Genomic DNA, 24,955 nt, shown 5'->3' on the forward strand with positions numbered 1-24,955 from the left:
CAATGAAAAAGACACCTGCATTTCAATGGAAGAAAGCATCAAAAGAGACTCTTCGGGAATGATTTTCGGCTCTTAAAAGAACCGATTTGTTGAATTTCGTCCATGTTGATCAAGCTTCTATTAAGGGGCGGGTAGGGTCTAACACTTTTGAAAAATCATTTATTATTTTCTTCATATTTTCTCATAGTAAAACATTTGAAGAATTTTCTGTGAAAAAATAAAAATAATTATCATTGGTTCTGTGCGTATGGCGAGCAAAGCAGATCGGTTGATAAATCCCAATCGTTTTAGAATAGATTCAAGTTTAGAGTAGACTAAAAAAGTCATGAAATTTATAGGTGGCGTAAATCCACATATGAAGTACTACGAATAAAACGTAACTCGTCGAATGGCTGAATATTCCAAAAATGAAGTGACTTTGTGATAGCTTTTTATGTAAGAACGGGAACACTTGAAAATCAGGGCTTGTATTGTGAATCCTCAAACGAACGAAGCAACAAAAAACATATACTGTGAACACTTTGCTTGACATAGCTGAATGAGAGACCTATATTAAAGAGAAAGTAGATGCGTGAGAGTATATGCTACTGAGCAGACCAATTCTCCTTGCCAAGTAAATTGTCTGTGCTCTCAGTCTCAGTTAACACATGAACTAAGCAATCCATGACAATGTAATGAAATGAAGGGTTCGCTCTCGTTAGTATTGTACGAGACAGAAGACCTTGCTTCACGGCGTGCTACAAGACGCGAAGCAAAGTCATATAGGCAATGTTTACGGTTTATTTTGAAAGTGTGGGTTTACAGAAATCATTTTTAACATAATGTTCGCATTCCAAGACCAAATTTGATCACATTTCAAACATACTTTAAACATTTTATAGCAGAAATTTTGCATTTGAGCCCATTTTCAAAAGGATCAATTTGTTTCTTGGCAGTTTACTCTGTGTATATATTCTGGAACCACTAAAAGCAATGTTCTTTAAATTAATATGCATCGGAACTAAAAGTTATGAATCTAGTTTCCTCATAGCCATCTACAATATGAGAACCATTCATCAAATGCTAACCTCATGAAGCATAGGCCTCAGCAAGCGGGCATATTCATGAACTAATGAACGAAAGAAGCAGATCTCCTTGCTTGGGTTGCGCTGTGAATTCTACCTGCCATACGAATGTGTGTGAATAGCACAGATGGTGAAACTCTTTTGTTAATATTCGTTGCTTCAATTTGCAAGCCCTGTTGAAAATAGAACATTAGTTGTTAGAATCCTGCTTCTGGTGATAATTCTTCGATATTTTTCAATTTTTCACAATTTTACTCGCTCTCGGTCTGTTTTTCGTTGGTCGAGATGAAAAATTTTTGTAATCACGTCAATCCGGTTATGTCTCTAATATTTTCCACCCGCCTTCTTTGCCGTCAGACTCCACACGGCCTGTCCGGAGAACGACAATAAAAACTTCTAGTGAATCCAAGCTCATTAAAAAAAGGCTTTAATGACAAAGTGTTCTGAGCACGGATATCATTTAAAACACTCAACCATACGATGTTGATGCCAGAATTGAAGATCGAAAGATTTTGGATCTATAATATACACAATGCTGTCGTCAGCAAGCTGTCTTAGTGTACAAGATGTGTTGATATCTGTCTAAAATGTTCAAAACGATGAATGTAATGATGAGAGATTTTCTTTTTCGATTATCGTGGAATATTCCTGCTTTTCTCAGTAATTTCTTCAGTACAGATTAAAAGATGATAGCTTTAGTTATTATTATCGGTAAATAATTGGAGGGAAGGATTGTCAAGAGTACCGTAATAATCGAAAGAGAAAGTAAATAAAGAGAATCTCTCATTGTTACATTCGTCGTTTTGAACATTGTATACAGATATAATCATCGATATTGATATCGTTTACGTAAAAATTGTATAAAAAGGTGCTTAGACATGAGCTCTGAGAAAGACCTATGTAACTAAATCGTACTGTCGACAAATCATCCTGCTCAAAATGTATGTGTTTCTCGGAAAATGATTCTATAAAAAGTTATTCAAAATTGGGGAAAGACCATGCTGATTCTACTTTTCAGATAGGATATTTCTAGAAACTGAATCAAAAGCCCCTTTAATGTCTAGGAAAACTGATGCCGTTTGTTCTTTACGAGCAAATGCCATTCGAATTTTTGTTGAGAGCAAAGTAAGACAATCGTTCGTTCCCTCGCCTCTACGGAAACCAAATTGTGTATCTGAAAGCAAGCCATTCGTCTCAACCCAATTGTTTAGACGAAAGGAAATGATTTTTTCGGACACAAGCAAGCAATTAGCAATTAGCCGATACGAATTGTGATTGGGGGCTGGTTTTCCTGGTTTTTTAGTGGCGATAACTGTCATGTGGAACGATGTTACCCTAAAAAAACTTGTTGAACAAATTTAGTAAGCGCCGTATGGCAGAGTTAGGCAGATTTTTCAACAATTTGAATTTGATTCTGTCTGGCCCGGGGCTTCATTGTAACATGACAAGAGCGCAAGTGAGAACTCCATCATCGAAAACGGTGTTACATTCATATTTGATGTCGCTACGCGGATGATCTTTTGTTCTGGAACACATCTTTCTGAATAAATTGAATATCCAGAGATTGGAGTATTCTTCACTTTTGTTCCTTTTTTTTTTTGGTTGCCTATTCGTCGGGTCGTATTTCAAAGAATACTCATAGATGTTTTTCTCGATTATCCGTCTATGAATCGACACCAAAAGCCGCGTTTCTTTGCTTTAATGAAACTTTGATTTAAAAGTCGAATAAGGAGTGTATCGAAAATAAGCCATCCACATACATTTGTGTTGTATGCATGTATTTGTGATGGTTTTCTATGGTCAGATCACAACATACTGTGCGTTTGGCTGTCGGCTTTCGTTTGTTTACTTGTTTGTGCGGTTGAAATTCTGCGTTTTCAAAATGTCGACTGAAACTGGACCAGAAAGTGATATCTCTAATCATCAATAACAAATCAATGTCAATACGTGATTTGGCCAAAAAAGCAGGAACGAGTGTCGGAATGATCCAGCGTATCAGGAGGCGAAATCACCTGAAGACCTACAAGAAGCAGAAAATCTCGAAACAAAGTGTAGAACAGAAGAAGCGAGCAGCAACAAGGGCCCGGAAATTGTATTCTTTTGCAGTGTCCGGATGCATGCATTTTGATGGACGATGAGTCTTATGTAAAGGAGGACTAAAAACTCTTCCAGGTCCACAATACTTTACTGTCGCCGTTGGGAGGATGTGAGCGATACGGACCAGGGATGCCAGGTTCACAGATTAATCTGTGTTTCACAGATTTTGAACTTTCTGCACAGATTTTAAAAATGGCACAGATTTCTGAAAATGATCACAGATTTTGAAATAAATCACAGATTTTGAAATAAATCACAGATTTTGAAATAAAACACAGATTTTCACAGATTTTTTAAATCGAGCGCAGTTTAGCACCAAAAAGTACAGTGCGGTTGAGTGAAAAGGTACAGAGCGTGTTGGTAGTGAGACTTTTTTTTGCTCACCAAAATGATTTCGATCACCTTTTTTTGCTCACAAAATTAATTCCGATCTGCTATAATGGTACGGGATACGAGCACAGATTTTCACAGACAGCTTTTTGGCTTGATCACAGATTTTTGAAAAAAATGACCTGTCATCCCTGATACGGACAGGTCGATTCAAGTGTAAAAAATCGGTCGAAAGGTACTGGTATGGCAAGCAATATGTTCCTGTGGTTTGAAGTCAATCATTTTTTACACTACCGGAACTATAAATGCAGTAATCTATCGATCTGAGTGTCTCCAGAAGAGATTGCTGTTTTTATATGAGAAGCATAGTACACCTCCACTGTTTTGGCCGGATTTAGCATCGGCTCACTATGCCAAAACCACTCTCACTTGGCTTACGAAAATGTGTATGAATTTCGTTTAGAAAAATATCAATCCACCAAATTGCTCTCAGCTTCGACCCATCGAACGTTACTGGGCAATCGTGAAGAGGGTCTTCAAGAAGACTAGTAAGGCCAGCTGGGAACATGCAGGAGTTCAAAAAAATTTGGACTCAAGCGTCCAAAATGCGATGCAACACTTATCCGGAACTTGATGAAGAGCATTAGATCAAAAGTTCGAAAATTCGCGAAGGAATAACTTAAATTTCATCCGGTTTTTATTATGCTCAAGTTTAACCTCGTACAATAAAGGATCAATTTTTAGTTTGAATAAAATATCGTTTTTTATCATAATTTGAAAGAAAAATCTGCGGATAGCTTATTTTCGATACACTCCTTAGTACGTAATTTTGTTAACTGTCATGTGTTCCATTATTTCGAAACGCCATGAAGGCTGAGGTTTTTTAGATTTTTAGTTCTTAGTACTCCTTGTCCTAGCACGGATTGAGAAAATGAATATTTGTTTTCGAGAAAATGAGTATTCTGTTTATGATTGTTTCATAATGGTCAACAAAAGTCATTTTATAAACTAGTGTTATTCCCAATTCCTTAATTTTTTCGCATTTTTCAACTGTTTGACTTCCTAGAGTGAGAATCAAGTCTGGTGTATTTCGTTTCTTATGTTCTTCTACTACATTTTTTCACATTTAGTTGAAGAAGACTATTGTCACACAATGTATGAAAAGAAAGAATTTCTTCTTGGTAAACTTGGCAACCTCCTTTTTCTCAATTTTTGATGTGGAACACATCTTTATTTTCTAAATAGGGGTGCAAACTCAAGGAAAAATACACGTAGAAATGTGGTCAGGTTTCAAACACTTACAGCTCAGTATATTTTGTATCAATTATTAATATTATTTCATTATTTGATTGGAAATATTTCTAAGATTCGATTTGAATGTATCAAGCCACGTATTTTCAATTATAAATGATTGAAATTTTGATTAGTAGCGAGCAGTGTCCTATTTTAACTGCTAAAAATCTCCGGCATATCGGATTTCCCTGCCATAGTCGACGGTTTTGAAGGAGTAAGCGATATATCAATAGGAAAACCTCGCTCTGATTGGTCAATCGATGCAAAAACGAAGCTGTTGGAAGCACGCGAATCTATAAATATAAGCAAAATTATAGCTAACGTTTTAGTCCTACGCGTAGCATGCTAGAGGTAGGTTGTTGCTAGACAGCAAGACAAAACTCCAGGGTAAATTTTGAGTGCTTAAGATTGATTTCTAATTTATATAAGATGAACTCGATTGATAATGGGAAAAAGTTTATCGCTTCAACGGAAATCGCTGAATGGTAGAGAAACTTAACGCTATAGATATAACTGCTTGCATACAAAACTTGAACACAAGCTTGGCGAAGAGAAGCTTTAATATCAAAATCCGTATCGCAAGCATGTACAAAGATATGATTGCATACATTTGGGATATTGGTGTAATTTCGTCGGCTATAAAACAAACAATGGTCGGTGTTGGTTCCTAATCAAGATCAATCTAGGCAGACTCTCGTGCAATTGCGGGTTCAAAAGTGTGACGATTGATTGAACTGTTTGATTGTAGATCATTAGAAAGTTTGGTTGCCTTGTTCCACATCAATGGCTCGAACAAACCCCATGGGGCTGATCCTTGTAGTTTTTAAAAGAATTTTACATCGTCTGCGTATATTAGAACTTTTATTTTTTTAGAACAAAGGAAATGTCGTTAACAAACAAGATAAATAAAATAGGACTTAAACGAGATCCCTGAGGGACCACGGAGCTGACGTGAATGTGGTTCGATTTTTTACCCTTGAATTTTACAATTTGTTAAATAAGATTTCAACCATTTAAGAAGACCTGGTAAGATTCCCAGTTTTTGTAACTTGAACATAAGCAGAGGTATGTCAACACGATCGAATGCTTTGCTGAAATCTATATAAAGAGCTTCGATGTGATTTACTCTGTAGTGGAACGACCTTTGAAAAATCAATGTTTCATATGAGTAATTCTATTCTTTATTTGATTAAACAGATTGCCATTAACTATCGCTTCAAAGAGCTACGAAATGCAAGAAGTAAATGCAATACCCGTCGGCTTTTTTCTCATTTTTTCAAAGATGGATGGAAAGAGTTTTTCTACGTATCTGGAGAAACTCCAGACTGAAGCGAATTATTTAAAAAAAAACAGGACAAATGGGTTGTAAGATCTAATGCTAAATTTTATTAATATGGGTGTAATCCCATCAGGTTCGGCCCTTTTAGAGATATCCAATTTGTTTAGGACATCTATTATGCCTAGCTCTTCGATCTGATTTACATTAAAATCTTTAGTAAACTCTGGAAAGACATTAAAATATTTACGATTATCGAATCATCTCCAGAGAACTTCGTGTAGATGCGTTGAAAAAAATTAGCGAAGATTACAAATTTAATGTGAGATATAACCAAAGCTTTCCTGTAGCTATATTCTTGATGGAAAATTTTCTGATTTGTTTCTAACATAACTAAAGAGTTTTGTTGGACAAGATTTTATTTCCTGTTTAGTTTTTGAGTTATACTCTTTGGATGGAGAATAATACATTGCTAGACTTAGTTGATCGCAGATGTGTATGTTATTCGATAAATTGTCACTGTTATTTTCTTTTTTTGTACTTTTTATGTGCTTTTTGTTTTCGATATCTCAAGTTGCTAATATGCTCGTTGAAAGCGAAGTTGATTCCGATGTCGCCCGCCGGTTGAACGATCTTACGACGTTCGAGCAAGGTTCTAGTTAGAAATGTCTAGCGATACAAGCCACCTGTAAGTCTAACAAATGCGTAACAAATGCTACACGCTATAGACTTTGGAATTGAGTCATTCGTCCAGTTAGTACCGTTCTTCAGCGGAACAAACCGATACTAAGTCTAGTTGTATGGTTAATCTGAATTCCCGCCTGCGTTACAAACAAGAAAGAAGATCGACCTAGGGATAAGCGACCAAAGGAAAAGCAACGAAGTTAGCTGAATGAGCTTTGGATTTTGAGTATCCTAATTTTTTGATGAAAGATAGTTGATTTCGAACGATCTCTGGTAAGAAAGTAAACAAAAAGAAACTGTAATTTGCACTCGGAACCTTTTCTAATGTTCGTCTTCAATAGAGAACAGAACCAACGTATGAAAAAAAACTCACTTTCAAGGATCACATTGAAGGAATCCAGGCAAAGTGTAATAAATATATTAAATGTTTATATCCTCTGTCTAAAAAACAAATTGTTGATTTATAAACAAATTTTCAGATCAGCCATGCTTTATGCAGTACCTATTTGGTCAAGCTGCTGTTCCACCAGGAAGAAAACGTTTCAAAGGATTCAGAATAAAATTCTGAAAATGATTTTGAAGCGTCCTCCCTGGTTTAGTACAAATGAGTTACACAGACTCACAAATATAGAACCATTAGATGTGATGTCACATAATATTATAAGCAAATTCCGACAAAAATCGATGCAATCTTCAATTGAATCGATTCGCTCTCTGTATTAGTTAGTAAGTTAGTATATAAGTTCCTTTTCCCCATTACACAATACAAGTAGGTTTAGAATTTTCCCTACACAAAAATCTCAGAATTGCGGAAGCAAATGATGTCGTCATGGTAACAATCAAATCATATATATAATAGGGCTGAAAAGTCACCACTTGTGGCTGAACACCCAATTTAAATCTTAATAATTTAAATTTAACTCATATTCCAATAAATAGTTATTTAAAAAAAATTTAAAAAAAGAGAACAGAACCATGGAATAAAAATTTAATTTACTCAAAAATAGGCTCGTATTGTTATTTCCAATTTGTGATTAGACTTGCTATTCCTCTCAACAGGAGATACTCATGATAAACATTTTTTCCCTTGTTCGCATGTTAAGATTAAGAACGGTACCTCATGCTGAAGTAAAACTTATTTACCAGCAAATAGCTCACATCTCATTCTTATTAGTAAAGTGCACGACCTTCAATATTTACTCACCACTATTATTCGATCTTTACCGCAGCAAATCTAAATCCTCCAACAGACCACTTGGACACATTCAGATAACCTCTGAATAAAACCTGAAATTGTGATATAATAATAATAATAATAATAATAATGTAGGTAAGGTGTTAGTAATCCGGCCAAATAAACCATTAAAACTTACGGCGACACAGTTTAGATGTGTTCCACTACGAATTAGCGAAACACACACACACAGTTTTTCTACCTGTGCATTGGTACTGACCTTTCCGATTAAACCAAATAATCAATACTTTACAGAACAAAGGAGGGGTTCCTTGTTTAATAGCAAATCAAAAGTCAAATCATAATATTCTGACAGGTTAACTCATAGTACATCAAAAACAGATACATAAATAAATACATTGCTACATAGGTTAAGGGCAGCATTCCGAATGCTTGTAGGTTACATTCTTTTAGTCTGGCTTTATACAAAAGATACAGGTTTAGGTTGTATTTTAAGAGGTGTCTTTTCGCAATAGTCATAGTAAATAGTAAACGTGCTTGAGTATTGTTTGATGAGTGTGTCAACTTATTATCTAAATTCAGGAAACGGTGCGAACGATCGTTCAGGGAGCTCAGGGAGAGTGTTGCGGACCGGTGGATATCGGAGCGACGGAGGAAAAACAATCCTTCGACAGTAAGCCAGATTGGATGCGACTGATGCGAGTGCAGTGATTGGGTGAATCGAAAAGGGTTTTTTTTTCTCAAAAAGAAGGAAGGAGGGAATGTGATGAACGTCGTAGTTTTTAGAGAACAGGAAAAAATGACACAAACCTTCTTTCACGCCTGCCGAAACTCCCGTGACGGCAATGGAGAAGGGACGCGGTTTCCGGGGATGACTGGTGGCGGCTGGCATCGATCGTCGGTACACGACTCCGGAGGCGGTCGTTGAACTGGACATTGCACTGCCAGGGCGCGAAGCATTCAGGCTGTTGGGCGTGATTTCACCGGAGCGCAAACCTGTGATTGCGATATTGATGTTTATAGAGCAATGGATGTTGCGTGCGTGACATATGGGGGACAGACGTGGAAGATAGGATGGTTGATGAGGGAGAGATCCGTGAAGCAGGATCGTCGTGGGAAGAACAACGAATTCGAGGACTTGATTTCGGAACTTGCGCGGAACAGGCTCGTAGGAAGTAAATGTAATAGCAAGTGTAGAATTATTATTTTGAGAGGTTTAGTTTACATGTTTGGTATTTGGTAACTGTATGATGTTATGATGATTGCGATGATACGATCAAAGCAAAAATGAGGAGCTTGCAGCAAAAAATGACACCGTTATATTACACGCAGATGAGTCAATACAAAACCTACTATACAAAATTACTTAAAACACTATAGGAGATATAGTTTCTACTTGTTATACACAGCAACTACAAGCAAATTTTCTGGAAGCTATGGTTCCTTACAAGACTAATGTACTCATTTTATTAAGCTGTAAATACCTATGATACAAAAGTCGTTTGATTTCAGTATTTGTAACATCGAACACTAAATCAAATCTATATCTAAATCAACATGCCAGCACCAAGTAAAACATAAAAAAGCGTAGTTAAACAAAAATTGAACGAGCGAGGCAAAGAAAAAAAAAGGCAAAAGGTGCAGTTAAAGAAGAACAATAGGTCCATCTAATGAATCGATGAGTCAGCGATTCAACACTTATCCTATGGTGAAAATCGTTCCGTAACCCGTCCGCAGGTTTACCATTTCCTTCCGAACCTAGATCTACAATTGCTAGGTGGTAAAGTGGTGGAAAAAACGCAATCCGATCAATTACGGATTATGGGCAGCCCATAGCTCATAACCACTGGCACCGGTTTCGATTTCGCCGATTCTAGCGTAGCGAATCCGAATCCAATCCAATCGAATCGATGAAACGGCGTCTGCGTCGGTCAGTTAGCAACCTACTTTTGGGCGTTAATTTGGCAAAGTGTGTTATGCGCAGGGTTTTCTTTCGCCCTCTTTGTAGGCCACTGGAACAAGTGCGCTAGTTACGGGTTCTGGTGCTATTTGAAGGTGTTTTTCTTTGCCGTGGTACGAAGGAAGAAGATAACTGCGTACTGTTAAAAGCCGGGAGATCGTTCGAGCGATCGAAACGTGTGTAAGACTAGGTGAGAAAAAACGGTTTATAACCAAAAGTTGCGAAATTACTGTTCATGAAATTTTATAACGATTCGATGTACGGTAATCTAATGTAACGAGTGACTAAAGCTAACTAAATTTATCTTAAATGACTAAAATTTATCTAAATTTACAAGGCAAAAAATACCCGATCCAGGATTTTTACGGTTTGTGCGTCTTCATATTGTACAAATCATAACAAGGATTCCCCACATTTCGTTTCCAATTCTTCAGTAGTTCTACTTAAAACCACTAGCAGATGGTCAGCTCAACTTTCTTCAGAACCTGAAGGCGGTCAGAAAGCTGTCTCTTTGTCGTGGTACCCTTGGCCAGAACTGCTATATTTCACTGTCAACTAGCAACATTGCACGATGAAGATTAGAAAGCTTATGTCACTGGACTGCTGCCAACCAGGCTCTACAAATAACCATGTATTGAGTGTCTGAGAGACAATCTGTCAGAACTTAAATTCTCTTGATATTACACTCACCAGGACGCTCATTGATTGTCGATGCGATTGATATTATGTGTTCATTATTCCTGTCACTTCTTGATTTGACTAAATAAAGGGTGATTTTTTAAGAGCTTGAGAACTTTTTTAAACAATAAAACGCATAAAATTTGCAAAATCTCATCGGTTCTTTATTTTAAACGTTAGATTGGTACATGACATTTACTTTTTGAAGATAATTTCATTTAAATGTTGACCGCGGCTGCGTCTTAGGTGGTCCATTCGGAAAATCCGCTTTTTTATCGACAAATTTTGTTCAGCGATGAGGCTCATTTCTGGTTGAATGGCTACGTGAATAAGCAAAATTGCCGCATTTGGAGTGAAGAGCAACCAGAAGCCGTTCAAGAACTGCCCATGCATCCCGAAAAATGCACTGTTTGGTGTGGTTTGTACGCTGGTGGAATCATTGGACCGTATTTTTTCAAAGATGCTGTTGGACGCAACGTTACAGTGAATGGCGATCGCTATCGTTCGATGCTAACAAACTTTTTGTTGCCAAAAATGGAAGAACTGAACTTGGTAGACATGTGGTTTCAACAAGATGGCGCTACATGCCACACAGCTCGCGATTCTATGGCCATTTTGAGGGAAAACTTCGGAGAACAATTCATCTCAAGAAATGGACCGGTAAGTTGGCCACCAAGATCATGCGATTTGACGCCTTTAGACTATTTTTTGTGGGGCTACGTCAAGTCTAAAGTCTACAGAAATAAGCCAGTAACTATTCCAGCTTTGGAAGACAACATTTCCGAAGAAATTCGGGCTATTCCGGCCGAAATGCTCGAAAAAGTTGCCCAAAATTGGACTTTCCGAATGGACCACCTAAGACGCAGCCGCGGTCAACATTTAAATGAAATTATCTTCAAAAAGTAAATGTCATGTACCAATCTAACGTTTAAAATAAAGAACCGATGAGATTTTGCAAATTTTATGCGTTTTATTGTTTAAAAAAGTTCTCAAGCTCTTAAAAAATCACCCTTTATTAATCAAACAGCATAAACATTGAATTATATTCATTTACACCAATAAACTCCGAATTCCGATGACTTTTTGCAAAGAACAATGAACTTTATCAATTTATGTTTATGTTAATTCTCTCGTTGTTTGTTTTTCACTTCAACAGGGAATAGGAGAATGAGAGAGAAAACAAAAAAATCGCCTGTCTTTGACTGAGTATACTTCTACTTGGTCATAGAACCACAAACGAATCTCCAGACATGACAGTCACGATCTTTTTTTGGCGCACATCTACGGTGTGGCGCACATCTCCATGAAACTGGCAACAATGGTGATGAACTGGTTGCACTGTTGAGTTCCCATGACACAAATGTCAAACCGTGAGAACCTTTCGATTCGTTAGCTCATTTGTATATATTGAAGATTTTATGGTACACTTAATATTTTGTTTGTTTTGATGTAATCAGCTAACACTCTCTCGTGTATTTAAATTCATAGCGAGAGGACAGTTTACAGCAGATATGAATTATAGCAGTTAAATGGGAGTTACATTGTATACTTTTCGCGTTGGAAGTAAAGGTAGCTCGAAAAGCTCGGAATTCCAAGTGCTAACACAGCAGATTTCCGACGTTCCATTATGTACTACGAAAAAGTCAGAGTAGATTGCATAAATGTTAAAAAATCAAAATCTACGGTTGACGAGTATATGGAAGAAATGAGCATGAGGCTTTGGATGCCTATTTTTCGTGCTTTTCCGTTTTTTTCGTTTTGCTTATCTTGTTGGTTATTTTTAACAATTGTCTTTTTATATTATGGTATCGAAATGAGTGACAATGTTGACATTTGATTCTGCCCTACTCATGGCACACTTTAATCGAAATGATAACAATGCAATTAATCTCGTGCTCTACCAAGCGGTGAGTGCGGTCATTTTAGAAAGTACCGGGTACGAACCAAATTTTTTTAAATTATTGTAGGCACATACATGTCTTTATTATTTAATTTTGATAGAACTATCGAGCATCTCATTTGACAGTCACTTTCACCGTACCGATTACAGTTGACGATGAGTTTAGTCAGTCTGTCAAGGTCATGTAACAACATCAACATCTTCAATCATTAGATTATACTGATCGTTTCATCGATTTCAATGAAGATTACATCAATTTTCTCAAATTTTTTGAATTTTTTCTTTGAAAATCAAATCCTATACCCCTTAAAAAATCACTGAACATAAATAATTCAAATCCAGATGTGTGCATTATTTTACACAATGCTTTTAATTTTCGAGGAATATTTTTTTTTACTTTGATATTTTATATGTTTTAAATAAGTGGAAGGTTTAAACCTAACCAGTTTCAGAATAATTGAGAAAATGTTTAAACTATATGATTTAGGAATGTCAAACTTAAAAAAAACGATCAATTATATCAAGTTCCAAAAATTATGTTTGCATTTCACAAAACCCACATAAGAACGTAATTTGTAAAATGACTGAATTTTACAAGAATGATTTAAAATCAACTGTAAACATTAGTCATTTTGTCGTGCATACGACTTACTTTACTATGGGGCGCCTTTTCAAAATCAGCCATATGGAAGAATGGGCAGAACTTAATCGTGAATATCACGACTTGTATTAACGGCAGCAACATAATTCTTTCACCATTTCATCAAAAATATGATCGGGAATTTAGGATAATATTTTGAACAGTGTGAGATAACCACAAACAACTCAAAAATTAGGTTTTCTGAAAATTTGAAAACAACGCGGAAAACTCTTTACTTTCGCTTGGGTTTTTCGCGCAAGGACGACGATTTTGAGGTAGTCAGGAACATATCTTCAACTGATTCAACGTTATAAAAGGGGAACCGTGGTCGAAAATTGTCCCGGGTTGTCGGTTCAATGCATTGGGCACTGGTCTTACAATCCAGTAGTCGTATGTTCGACCCCCGACCTGGAAGGATTCGTAGTGTCAGTAGAATCGTAGCACCAGTCATGCAATGGTTCTGTACACTCTTAATCGGCTGCGAAATCTGTTGAAACAGAAGGTCAAATCCCACTACAGGAATGTAATACCAAGGCTTTGCTTTATGTATACTGATAAATTGAACCTCACAGTAAAAATATATAAAATTAACAGGTGACACAAATCCACAAAACGTCACGTTCTCTTAATGAATTGAAATTTACCCCACCTGTCAAGCAGACGTGCAAACTTACATGTTTCAGCACTTGAAAATATATCAGAATGAATTAAACTTGTGTGCGATCGACAGTAAACATTAGTCATTTTTGATGCTCGAATATGTCAATCTTAGAAGACGTAAATTTACACGATTTTTTTCTAGATGTGTACTAATGCATCTTGTCTATACGATTTCATATTTCGAGGTAGAATTTTTTACCTAAATTTATCGCGATCCAAAGTAGCACGACATTTGAATGATATAGTCCAGATGTAAGAAAAAAAAAAGCGAAGCTTTGATGCGAAATTTTTATGTTCTGTTTCGACAGATTTCGCCAAAACAAATACCGTCTAGTGCTTTGATGTTTAATTTCAGCAATTAACACTGCATAACTTCCCAGGTAACCAGTAAGCACTAATAATGGATGTAAAATAGCTTTTCATTTGCAACGAAAATAGCTCATAGCTCTATATCTGCAATCTGAAAGCTCATCTGATATAAATCAATCCGAATTCAGCTTTCTGAATGCAAACTAACCATATTTTGGTTAATTTTTTTGGTATATTTTGCCAAAGTCGGCCCTAATTCAGTCCTGAGAGCAATTGAAATGCCAATTAGCGGTTATTTGATGTCATAATGCGGCATTAGTGCGTGCTTATTCGTTACCTGGATAATTGTACTTCTATTGAGAGTTAGAAGTTGTTGGATATATTGACGTTTTGCAATTATTTCATTCCGTTATAATAAACTTCCATAGTAAATATTTTATTTCATATAGTCTATATATAAGGCAAAGTTGCAAAATGTATGTACGGGCATCAATCAAAAATGGCTGCACGGATTTTCACAATTCTTTTTTTTTTGCTATCCACTTCGGCTTTTCCTGTAATATAGCATATAAATAATTTGGGAAATCGATCAGGAAAATGAACAAAATTTAGAAATTGTTTGTATGGAATTGCAAATTTTCCACTCACTCAAATTTTTCAATCTTCAATGATTGTTTGGCAGGTAAATAGTTGTGCAATTCTTGTTCGCTGGAGAGCAATAATGAATACTAGATTATTTTTTTCGGTATTTTAACGATATCAAACTAACTAGAGATTATAAGAGGAGAAAGAATATGAATGATTATGTTTGTTTGTGTTTCGTGTGGACATTTTACTGAGCCTACTTGATCCATGTGCTCCATTATTTCGAACCACGTGCTTAAAATTCCAGAAAATCTCCAACTTCAAGACTTGATCCATGGATGGGATTTTCACTGTCGCAATGCGTTAAAATGGCATTCAGAGACATGATTGGGTAGATTGAGTATATAACTGGCAAAGTCAAACTATCGCCATAATTTCAAACGATAAAGCAGACTAACTCTAAACGTAATAGAAAGTCACGTTGAATCGATAAATAACCTAATAAATCACCTACTTACGTTGGCTTGTTAGTGAAATTTTTTTATCGATTTGTTTACCACAATTTAAATAAATTTTTATTACTGTAATGCGCTTAAATGTCATTCGGGACTACAAAGGTGTCAAATTCCGTTGACCGTTGACTAACTAACTAACAAAATTGCTTTGTTTTTTTTTTCTTTGAAGAACAACACTAGAATTTGAACATGTCCTATTAAAATATAGACTGCCGAACAACGTTATCTGATTGAACTTTCTCGCATACGAATCTACCTGTTATTTGAACAAATTGAGTAAAAAGAAATAAATGAGTGCTTGAGCTCTAATAGATTAGCTCAATCAAAGTACTGAGTTAAATTAGATTAGAATGTAATAAATTTGGAGTGAAATGTAAACATTTTATTTCTTTTGATAATTCTGCTGTCTAAATATAGTCCGAATTAGGGATAAATTTTGGGAGGGACAAAGTTCTCCGGGACAGCTGGTTTTTTATATAACCAATTATTGTATTTCCGTAATGTTTCATGAGTGATTTTAATAGACTGTTTAATTTTATATCTACACAAAAACTCGCATGAATACCGATCATCCTTCAAAAACGACTATAATTTTGGCAAATACAGTCGATATCAAACAGTCGTTTGCGCCGATCTAGACTCCTGGGCACCAAGAGTTGCTTGGATTTCAACAGTCTTTTCCAAGGCAATCAGAAACAGTGGAGATCTTTTCATAAGACTAATGATTAATTAGCCTTTTTAAGGTTACTTCCTTACATTTATATTCCGAGCTAAACACAGCGTGGCAAGTGATTTGCCGATTCCAATTTCCCGGTTTGCGAAATAAAAATTCCCGGATTTTTGGAATAGGCTAGAACCGCCTGTTTAGTTTTTTTTTAAATATTCTTTCAATTCAAGCTTTGAACAGATATCCCAAGTAAAAAAACATAATAGGTTCGCTAGTTGAGGATTGAAGTACTTTTCGCGCATCTTAATGTATAAACAGGGAATATTTATTATTACTAGTGCATACAAGAAGACCAACGCCTTTTCTGTTATCAGGGGGCTTTGGTTACACGTAATCGATATCTTCCGAGCGCACATGACTGTTTTTATAATTTTTTGATATACATATGATTGAAAATAAATAAATTAATATGGAACAAGAATCCCTAAAATGAACGCTTGCTACTCTGGAAAACCAACGACAATCTATCCCTGCAATTTCAAAGCATTTCGTACTGAGTTTTCTTCGTTTCTTCCGGAAGTGACAATAGAAATCTCAGTGAACCTAAGACAATATCTATATTACCATGGTCTTTGGTCATGGTACAACAAATTGTCATGTGGACATATGCTGTTTAAATTGTGGTAATTCGCTTGCAAGCACATCTGTTCATCGAACCCTCGATACTCTCAGATGAATTTTCATGCTCTGATTGTGATGGAAACCATAAAACCAATTATTAACAATGTCCTATCAGACAAAAAATTTTATATTCTCATATAATAAAATTCAATTCAAAATCATTAGATGTATACCTAAAATTTAGCAAAACCGTTTGACGTTTTGTAAAATGACGAAGATTTTATTCATTTAATTTTTTTCACAAGAAAAACGAAGTAGGCTATTATGCTTTGGTGATGATGGATTTTTATTATTTAAGTGTCAAGTTCGACTCTAGACTTTGTAAGATTTGATTGATTATATTTCGGAAACTAATCGGGATCGGAAGTTGTTGATGGAATTTGGGATTGATTCTGTTCATCCTCAGTCTCGTTATTCCATTGTAGCTGATGTTTGTCCCGATGATCTGGTCTGATTTGTTCAAGGATCTTTCCGGGTAGGAAATTTTCTTCAATAACCCTGGATACTAAACCGGAAATATTTGAATGTTTTCTTGTTCTCAATCGTTTCTTAGAAGGAGAATCTATACCAGCTGAATCAACCAGATTTTTTTTCTATTTAGTTAACTAGAGGGATTGCGTAGCGGATGCACAAAACGAAGGGGATGCTGAACGATCTGCAGATGCCAAAATGCACATTCTCTAAAACCGCCAGGTCCCGAGAGGATTTCACAAAAGCAGCAGCATTCCCGGAACGATTCGCAATATGTATGAGCAGAAGTAAATCCGGTACCCCATGAGGGATGCCAACAATCTGCTAAATCCTTTTAAGATCAATACAGCAAGTATTCATTTGCTACAGGTAGAACGATGCATTCCTCTGACTACAGTTCATTACCACATTGGAAAAATATCCTTCAGTGTTAGCTCTCCATACACAGATTCAACCATGTAAGGAGAACCAAAAACCCGGATACGTAGTTACACATCAGATGATATTCAGCACACTGAATAGCAGCCATGTGAAAAATGAGTTTACAATGCCCAGTCCGAAATCCAGGGTTGTTACGAAAAATTTCAAAATTCAAACGCGCGAAATCCACAAAAAGGTGTAAACTAAAAAGCGCGATGATCGAGCAAAGCGTTAGACAACTATTTTTATGCAGGTGATACTTTCCGCAGAACTCGAGTATTAACTTAAATATAATTCAAAAATCTGCATGAGTTTGTCATATGAACCCAATTAATAAGTCCGCATACAACACGTCACTTAGAGAAACCCCATGAAAACGATTTCATTTTTATTCTCCATTTTTTCCGATGTCCTTAGTTAATTTATACTCTCTGATGTACGGAAAATGTTACAGTAAAAATATAATTGCTTACAATTGTGATTTTGAAAAAAGTTGAATAGATTTCAGCGAAGGCAATTTTTTTGCTTCGACATCTTCTTGCCAATCGAGACCAATCAGTTTTCAGCAGTCATGGTAACTCGGTAAGTTCAAAGTATATCTCCATGGAAGACGTTGGGGAGCGAATCGGACAAATATGCGTTGAATTGCTTCAATGCGTTGGATATCGTTTTGGTAATAAGGTGACCAGATAACAGCAGTATATTCGAGAGTTGAGCTAAAGCAACTAAAGCTAAAGCATCTAAAGCTAAAGCAACTAAAGCTAAAGCAACTAAAGCTAAAGCTAAAGCGCAATACAGAGCTTCCAAGCAATGTACATCAGAGAATTTTTTATTAACGTAGAAAAGAAATCCTAATAGCTTAGAGGCAGATTTGATTATATGAAACATTTTCAAGTCATCGGCGAACGATAGTTTCATACACTTGATCGAAAAATTCAGATCGTTGAGATACAATAAAATTATGCACGGTTCAAGGTGACTTCCTTGAAGAACTCCAGAGGTAACAACAAATGGTAAGGTTGTACAGTTTCCTATTTTGCACTGTTATTTCGTGACCAGTTAGATATGGTCAAAGCCACTTCAAACATGATCCGTTAAATGAGAGTCTACTTAACTTGATGATATTGATGATTGATTTTGTCGAACGCAGTTACGAAATCGGTGTATATAGAATCTACTTGTAGTCGTGCTTGTAGAGGAGGTATGATGAAGGAGGTGTGTGTAGTCAGAGCAGCTATGGGTTGTAAAATCCAGAACTATAATTTCAAACAGCCTCGATACAGCGCACAATGCAGCAATTCCACGGTAGTTGGATACTATACCCTTGTTCTTCCATATTTCAGGCAAAATTCAAGAACGCAAAAAACAATTGAAAATGTTGGATTGTTCAACCAACAAACTATTAGAACATTTTTTTTATCACCGCGGATGGAATCCCGTCGGGTTCAGCACTAGATGAACGTTTTAACTTTTTCTTCTTTGTTTCTTTTCTTGTCCAACTTCGCTTCGTAACGCCTGTCGTGTAAATTTTACTTCAAGAATGCGATTTTTATCACGCACAAAATTTGTGACCATATTATCGAAGAATAGCATTTCATTTATTACGTTCTCTGCATTATAGAATGTGTTTTTACTGAGACGATATCTTCCATCAGACATCAATATCTTTGAGTGCGAAAAACTTCTTTCGATTTCTGCATTAGAATGGGGAAACGCAATGACATATATCGAAAAGTTTTTGTAATTCCTGGTAGCAGCTCTGCTGAAATTTTGAAATGTGAAATGATGTTTCTTGAAATTCGCCCGAAATCCGAGCCATTGCACCAAATACGGAGTAGAAACCACGTTAAATCCGCGAAATCCGCGCGGTCTTAACAACCCTGGAAATCTGATTAGAATACTGCAAATTTTGTAGACATTTTGACATTTTCAGATTCGTTCGTGGCACCAGCTCAAGCCAACTCATCAGCCCATTCATTTCTAGTAATACTAGTCCATGCAAAATCCGTACCCGACCTGAACCCGATTTTCCTCTTGTGGAACAGGGTGTCATTAAACGTTCATCTTCAATTTTCTAAAGCATTCTAATTAAGGTGGTCAAAATGTGATAACTTTCAATTCAAAAATTTTTTAATTCAGGTTCAATTCATTCAAAACAATTCAAATAACATAAGATCTCGACGTTTCATGCATTTCTAAAACAAAATCTATGTCGAAAATTTCCTTTGGTAATTTTACACGATTGAAAATCTTCAGAAAATGACCCTATTTATTCTCACCCTAAAGTATAATTTCGTTTGGGGTTATAAAGGAATCATTGTTTAAACCCTAAGGTTAAAGACAAAATGGTAAACTGATGACACAAATTGTTCTTTTTTATCATGAAAAATTCTTACGAAGAGTTCGAGCCAAATCGCAATATATGGAGCTCATAGAGTTTTCTACCAGGTCTTTCTCTCGTACCGTGACAAAATACTTTATACATCTACAATTATTACAAACTACTTGTAGCAGTTTCTAGCATTGATGATTTGTGTTTTTCTTTCGTTTGCGTTCGCTAGCCTACCCTACGATTTCATTGTGTCACGCATAAACCAAAACCACCAAATACCGAGGGTTGTCCTTGTTAGAGTAAACAGGCAATACACTAGCCGGGAGTTTTTTTGTCAGTACTGCCATGTTATATGTGGACTGGTAAGAGCCAGAAAGAAAGGTTTACAGTTTACTAGTATCTAGTATAGTTAAATACACAGTCGTACGGTAAAGTTTAGTACCGATCCCCGATCCAAGTTAAGGATGTGCAAAGTTTCTAGCTTCGGTGTTAGCCAACTGTATCCAATTCCAAATCAGTAGGATTAATTACGCTATGAGATAGAAAAAAAAACCTCCCAACAGAGATGATAGCCACAGAGGGGAGGTCAGATCTGTCTAAGGGTTGATTTACGGTAAACGCTCGCACCTGTTGCGGTCATCGAAATCGACAGTGTATGCGTTGTTGTCATCTGGGCGGAACCATTGAGCTGTTCGCGAACCTGCTGCCGGAGACGTTCGGTTTTGGTAATCCGCGGGACGCGTCCGGCCGTGTTCAGCTGGGACATACTCTTGGAGGTATCCGAACGGCCCATCAGTGTTTCGCCGAGCAGTGACGATGAGTTAAAGGAGGACTTGCGTCCGGCTCGGCCGCCCAAGTGTCTTTCCTGCGATTGGTTGCGGTACTTGACCGCACTGTTGCTGGAGCTGCTACTCACCAACTGGGACATACTGCGTGACATACGCTTGCTCGAACCATCGGCCGTCGGAGACGAACGGGACGAGGACAGCGAAAGCCGCGTCAGATTCTCCAACTCCAGAGCCTGGCGGCGTTCGCGTTCGACAATTGCACTGATGTGTTCGCCATTGCGGCGGCGCGGTTGGGCCAACTGGTCCAAGCGTGTCATCGAGAAGGCTCGACCTGTGGTTGTTGTTGTAGCGCGATGGACACAGTTTTTCGTTCGTTCGAAAATGCGGAGGTGTTGTGTGAATGTGTGTGATTTATTTTTGGTGGTAAAAATTCCAATAAAAAAGTTAGAAAAATCGAAAAATAAGGAACGATGTGAATTTTTTTTGGCAAGCATGCTTCATGGTATGAACTTTTTTTTTGGTTTGATGATAAAGTACTAAACGGAAACTATATTTATGTGGGAAAAGCTAATTTCATGCGATTGATTTTTTTTTCTCTAGTATAAACGTTCTTAGCATCAGCGTGGCACGCACACATGAGGCACAACACAATGCAATTTTTAGCCTCGAAACAATGACAACTCACAATACATAACAGTACGGTCAATTATAGTGTTTAAAGTTATCTAAAACTTATTCGAATAAACTCTGCTACTACTACTGGATGAGTTTCGATCAATTTGCAACATGAATACGGGCGTGATTTATTTGAGGTGAGTGGATGATTCTTAATTGTAGTAATTACGTTTGGTTAGGACTAAAAATTAGGAACAAAAAATGAAACAAATAAAAGAATACTACCTGGTGTTCTGGGAGTGTGAGTGCCGAAAGATGATCTAGAGCTATCGCGAGGACTAGGAATGGTGGGCATAAGATCGGTTTTGCGTCGATTGACGGTACGCTGGTAGCTCATTTCGGCCGAATCGTCTAAACGCACGCACGGACACCCACACCGGGTAGACACGGGAACATTTCGAAGCATTCGATTGGTAGATAAAAACACACGAAGATTCGTGACCACCGTTGAGGACGGAGTTCAGGAAAAAATAAACGAACACACCCACAACCACGAACGGACCGAAACAACGGCACACATTGATACATCGATCGGTGGAGCGCGCGCGCGTGCGTGTGTGTGCGTGTGTTTCGTTTTGTTCGATGTATTTTTTTTATAGGAAAAAGAGAAGAGAAAAAAGAAGAAAACATGTATTTATCTGAATTTAAATTTTGATGAATCGAAACAAAGAATTATAAATTAAACAAACCAACGAAAAGACAGCAAAATTTTAGTTTTTAATCCAAAAATGTAACGAAGATGGTTAGGTAACACATCAGAGAAGCAAATCGTCACAAACCACAAATGAATAATGGGTTTGTTTTTTATCTCGAAAGGTTTGAGGGTTAAATGAACCAAATTTAAAGGATCTGAACTATCGATGGGGGAAAACAACACAATTATTTTAAACATATACGGTAAAAAGGACAGATAAACATTCAAGAATCGCAAAAGCAGATAAACTTCGAAACAATTCTAAACGAAAACTGTGAATGTAATAGCGTGAACTGTGATCTGAAAACACTATTAGAAACGTTCAATAATCTGACTTAATAATAACCTGTTTTTTAAATTTCCGAGAGTTTCGGATTTGTTATGACGAGATCAAAAAATAAAATCATGGATTTATCACAAAAAAGTAAACCTGTCATATATATTTTTCTTATGTGGAATTAAGCGAGTTTTAATAGAAAGGAAAATGAAAATTACGTCAAATTGTCTGATAAAACTTATCCAAAAATTCTTCAAACAAATGCAGAATAAAACTGAGTTTAGGTTTTTTTCCAATTGACATAACTTAAAGGATGGAGTAATGTAGTAATGCAGCTCTAGAATATGGATCAACAACTTTTACCCAAAAGGAGAAGTTTTCACACTTTTTTTTTGGATACACAAATTGCCTTACTATAAAGCTTGAGTTATATTCGGACACCAAAAAAACTTATTTATCTCGTAACGATGTTATTCACTGTAGCACTTCTTCGTTATAGTGACAGCTTCAGTATGAATGTATGGAACAAAATGTTTTTTCAGACAATTCTGTGATCCATAGTGTTGTTTGACTGAGGGGTATTCGTCTGCATTTGCAAATGCCTTGCTAACTCATTAGGTAGCTTGCCAGGGACAACGACTTTACGATCTTTGAACGTTGACCGCATCGGATTTTTGAAGTGGGTGGCCAACAGAAAGAGGAACCGTGTTGAAAAAAAAAGTCAAAACATTTCGCTACAGGCGAATTTCGCTACAGGCGAAATTCGCTCCAAACCGTATTCGGAGTTTGTAGCACCCTCCTAGATTTGAATGGAACCTTCAGGACATGTAAACTTTGTCACAAAAAGCCACTTTGCATACTTTGATTTTTTTTAAAAATTGATCTGAAATATTTTCTTTTTACGTTTCGCATTCAGCTCATCAGTGCATTAGCAGATGATCTTGGACTGCCACCTCGCGGATCAACATAATCCACTAAGCAGACGTAAAGTCATTGCTATTTGCAAAGCACTTATTTTGCACCGAAGTGCAACGTCTCAAACGAAAACAAATTTAAGGTTGTATGCCACATGATCTGCTAATGCACTGATGAGCTGAAACGTACCAAAACTTAAATAGTCTGGACTGTCTTTGGGGCTGTTCATAAAAGACGTCACGCTTTTTTTTGACGATTTTTGACTCCCCATCCCTCCTTTGTCACAAATTGTCACAGAAGCAAAGACACCCCCCCCCCCCCTATGTCACATGTCACGAATTCAAAATAAATAAAATTCATCTCAATACATTCTCAATATGTATGACAAACCATACAAATATGAGGGAAAAATCGATTTATTACATGCTGTCATTAGATTAAAAAATATCCCTAAAACTACAAAATCATCGGAATTATTTTATTATTATCAATTATATAAATTAACAAAAGTATTTGGTTGGAATTGATGAAACATTTAAATCATCTGTTTTATTCCTCCTAGGGGTACACAGATATATTATTGTTTTAGGTAAAGAATAATATTTCCTTAGTGTAGCATACAGGGTTGAGAAAATAAAGACCAAAACCTCATCAAAACGTGATCACTGCCGAAGAATCTTTTCAAGATCAGTTAATCAGTGAATTTTAAATAACATCGATCAATATCGGTACTGATCTTGGTGGAGGAAAATCACATATGATCAAGATAAGACATGACATGATCTACGTCTGAAATCGTTGATCTACCGCCCTTTTTCAAAAAGAGTACAATTGAATAAACTGCATCAGAATCAGATAAGAGAAATTCTTATGATATACTATTATCATTGCTAGAAAATCAAATTGCTGAAAAAATTGTCAGTGCATAACTTTGAAGGCATATCTCTTTTTTTACTCATATTAGGCAAAATTTATTAATTTCGCTAATTTACTATTTAATTAATTAGGTATTTCAAAAATGCGCTCATTGAAAATATTGGACGTCACATTCCAAAAACCTCCCCCCCCCCCTTCCCACTGTCACAAAAGGTCACGTTTTATGAAACGCCCCCTCCCCCTTGTGCGGCGGGACGTCTTTTATGGACAGCCCCTTTTGAAAAAGGTCAAACTTTTTTAAGAACTTTTTTTTCAAATAGTTATTGTAGAAATATGACAAATCCTACAAAAAAGTATTGTGCTAGTTTTTCACAAACACAGTCAAATTTTCGAAATAAAATACTGAAAAATTCTTACACTGCAAAAAAAAATTACCTTCCAAAACTTGAAATCGATTAATAAAAAAAAGGTAAAACCAATATGGGTGATTATGTTCCCTACCAATCTTTCATTCATTGACTTTTTTTCTTATCCAATGTTATAATAATCCAAGCTCTGTGGTAAGATTTTGCCGAATACTCTATCGTTAGTTGTCCGATATTTACAAAAATTATCAAACTGCACGAGGAAATGTTTTGAAAAGATTTTTTTCCCTTATTTTGCAATATATGGACGATTGGTGGGAAACATAATTACCTATCTTGGAACAAAATCTTCCTAAAGTCAAAGATGGTATTTTATTTGTAATTTTATTATAATTTTTTAAAATTGATTTTTTCAGAGTTGGTTTCGATTAGTAGTTTTTTTTTTCAATATTTTATTCCAATTTTGTGAACATAAGTAGTAAAACTTTTTTTTTTTTGTAGAATTTGTAACTTTCAACAACTTGAAGATACATTCTTAGGATTGGTCAAATGAGAAACACTATTCGACCCACCGTATAGCCCAGGCATTGCCCCATCCGATTACTATT

The 24,955-nt window shown here is 36.3% G+C and overlaps 1 protein-coding gene across 39 annotated transcripts in view; it reads right to left on the reverse strand.

Annotated features, from left to right (window-relative positions):
* The window catches only part of LOC131432946 (ensconsin), a 383,203-nt gene that overhangs the window by 18,772 nt on the left and 339,476 nt on the right, over positions 1–24,955 (reverse strand). For 31 of the 39 annotated variants that reach the window (XR_009229999.1, XM_058599583.1, XM_058599581.1 and 28 more), the window contains 3 exons: positions 21,446–21,571; positions 20,385–20,876; positions 8,750–8,935 (listed from right to left, as the gene is read on the reverse strand). Coding sequence is in view for 38 of the 39 variants with exons in the window: in XM_058599583.1 (XP_058455566.1) it covers positions 8,750–8,935; positions 20,385–20,876; positions 21,446–21,571 (804 nt within the window). In the remaining variant the exon portion in view is untranslated. The remainder of the gene's footprint in view (positions 1–8,749; positions 8,936–20,384; positions 20,877–21,445; positions 21,572–24,955) is intronic. The other 8 variants (XM_058599562.1, XM_058599580.1, XM_058599584.1 and 5 more) reach the window with 5 other exon arrangements.

This window comes from Malaya genurostris, chromosome 2 (genome assembly GCF_030247185.1).
Source record: "Malaya genurostris strain Urasoe2022 chromosome 2, Malgen_1.1, whole genome shotgun sequence".
In the NCBI taxonomy this organism is placed as follows: domain Eukaryota; kingdom Metazoa; phylum Arthropoda; class Insecta; order Diptera; family Culicidae; genus Malaya; species Malaya genurostris.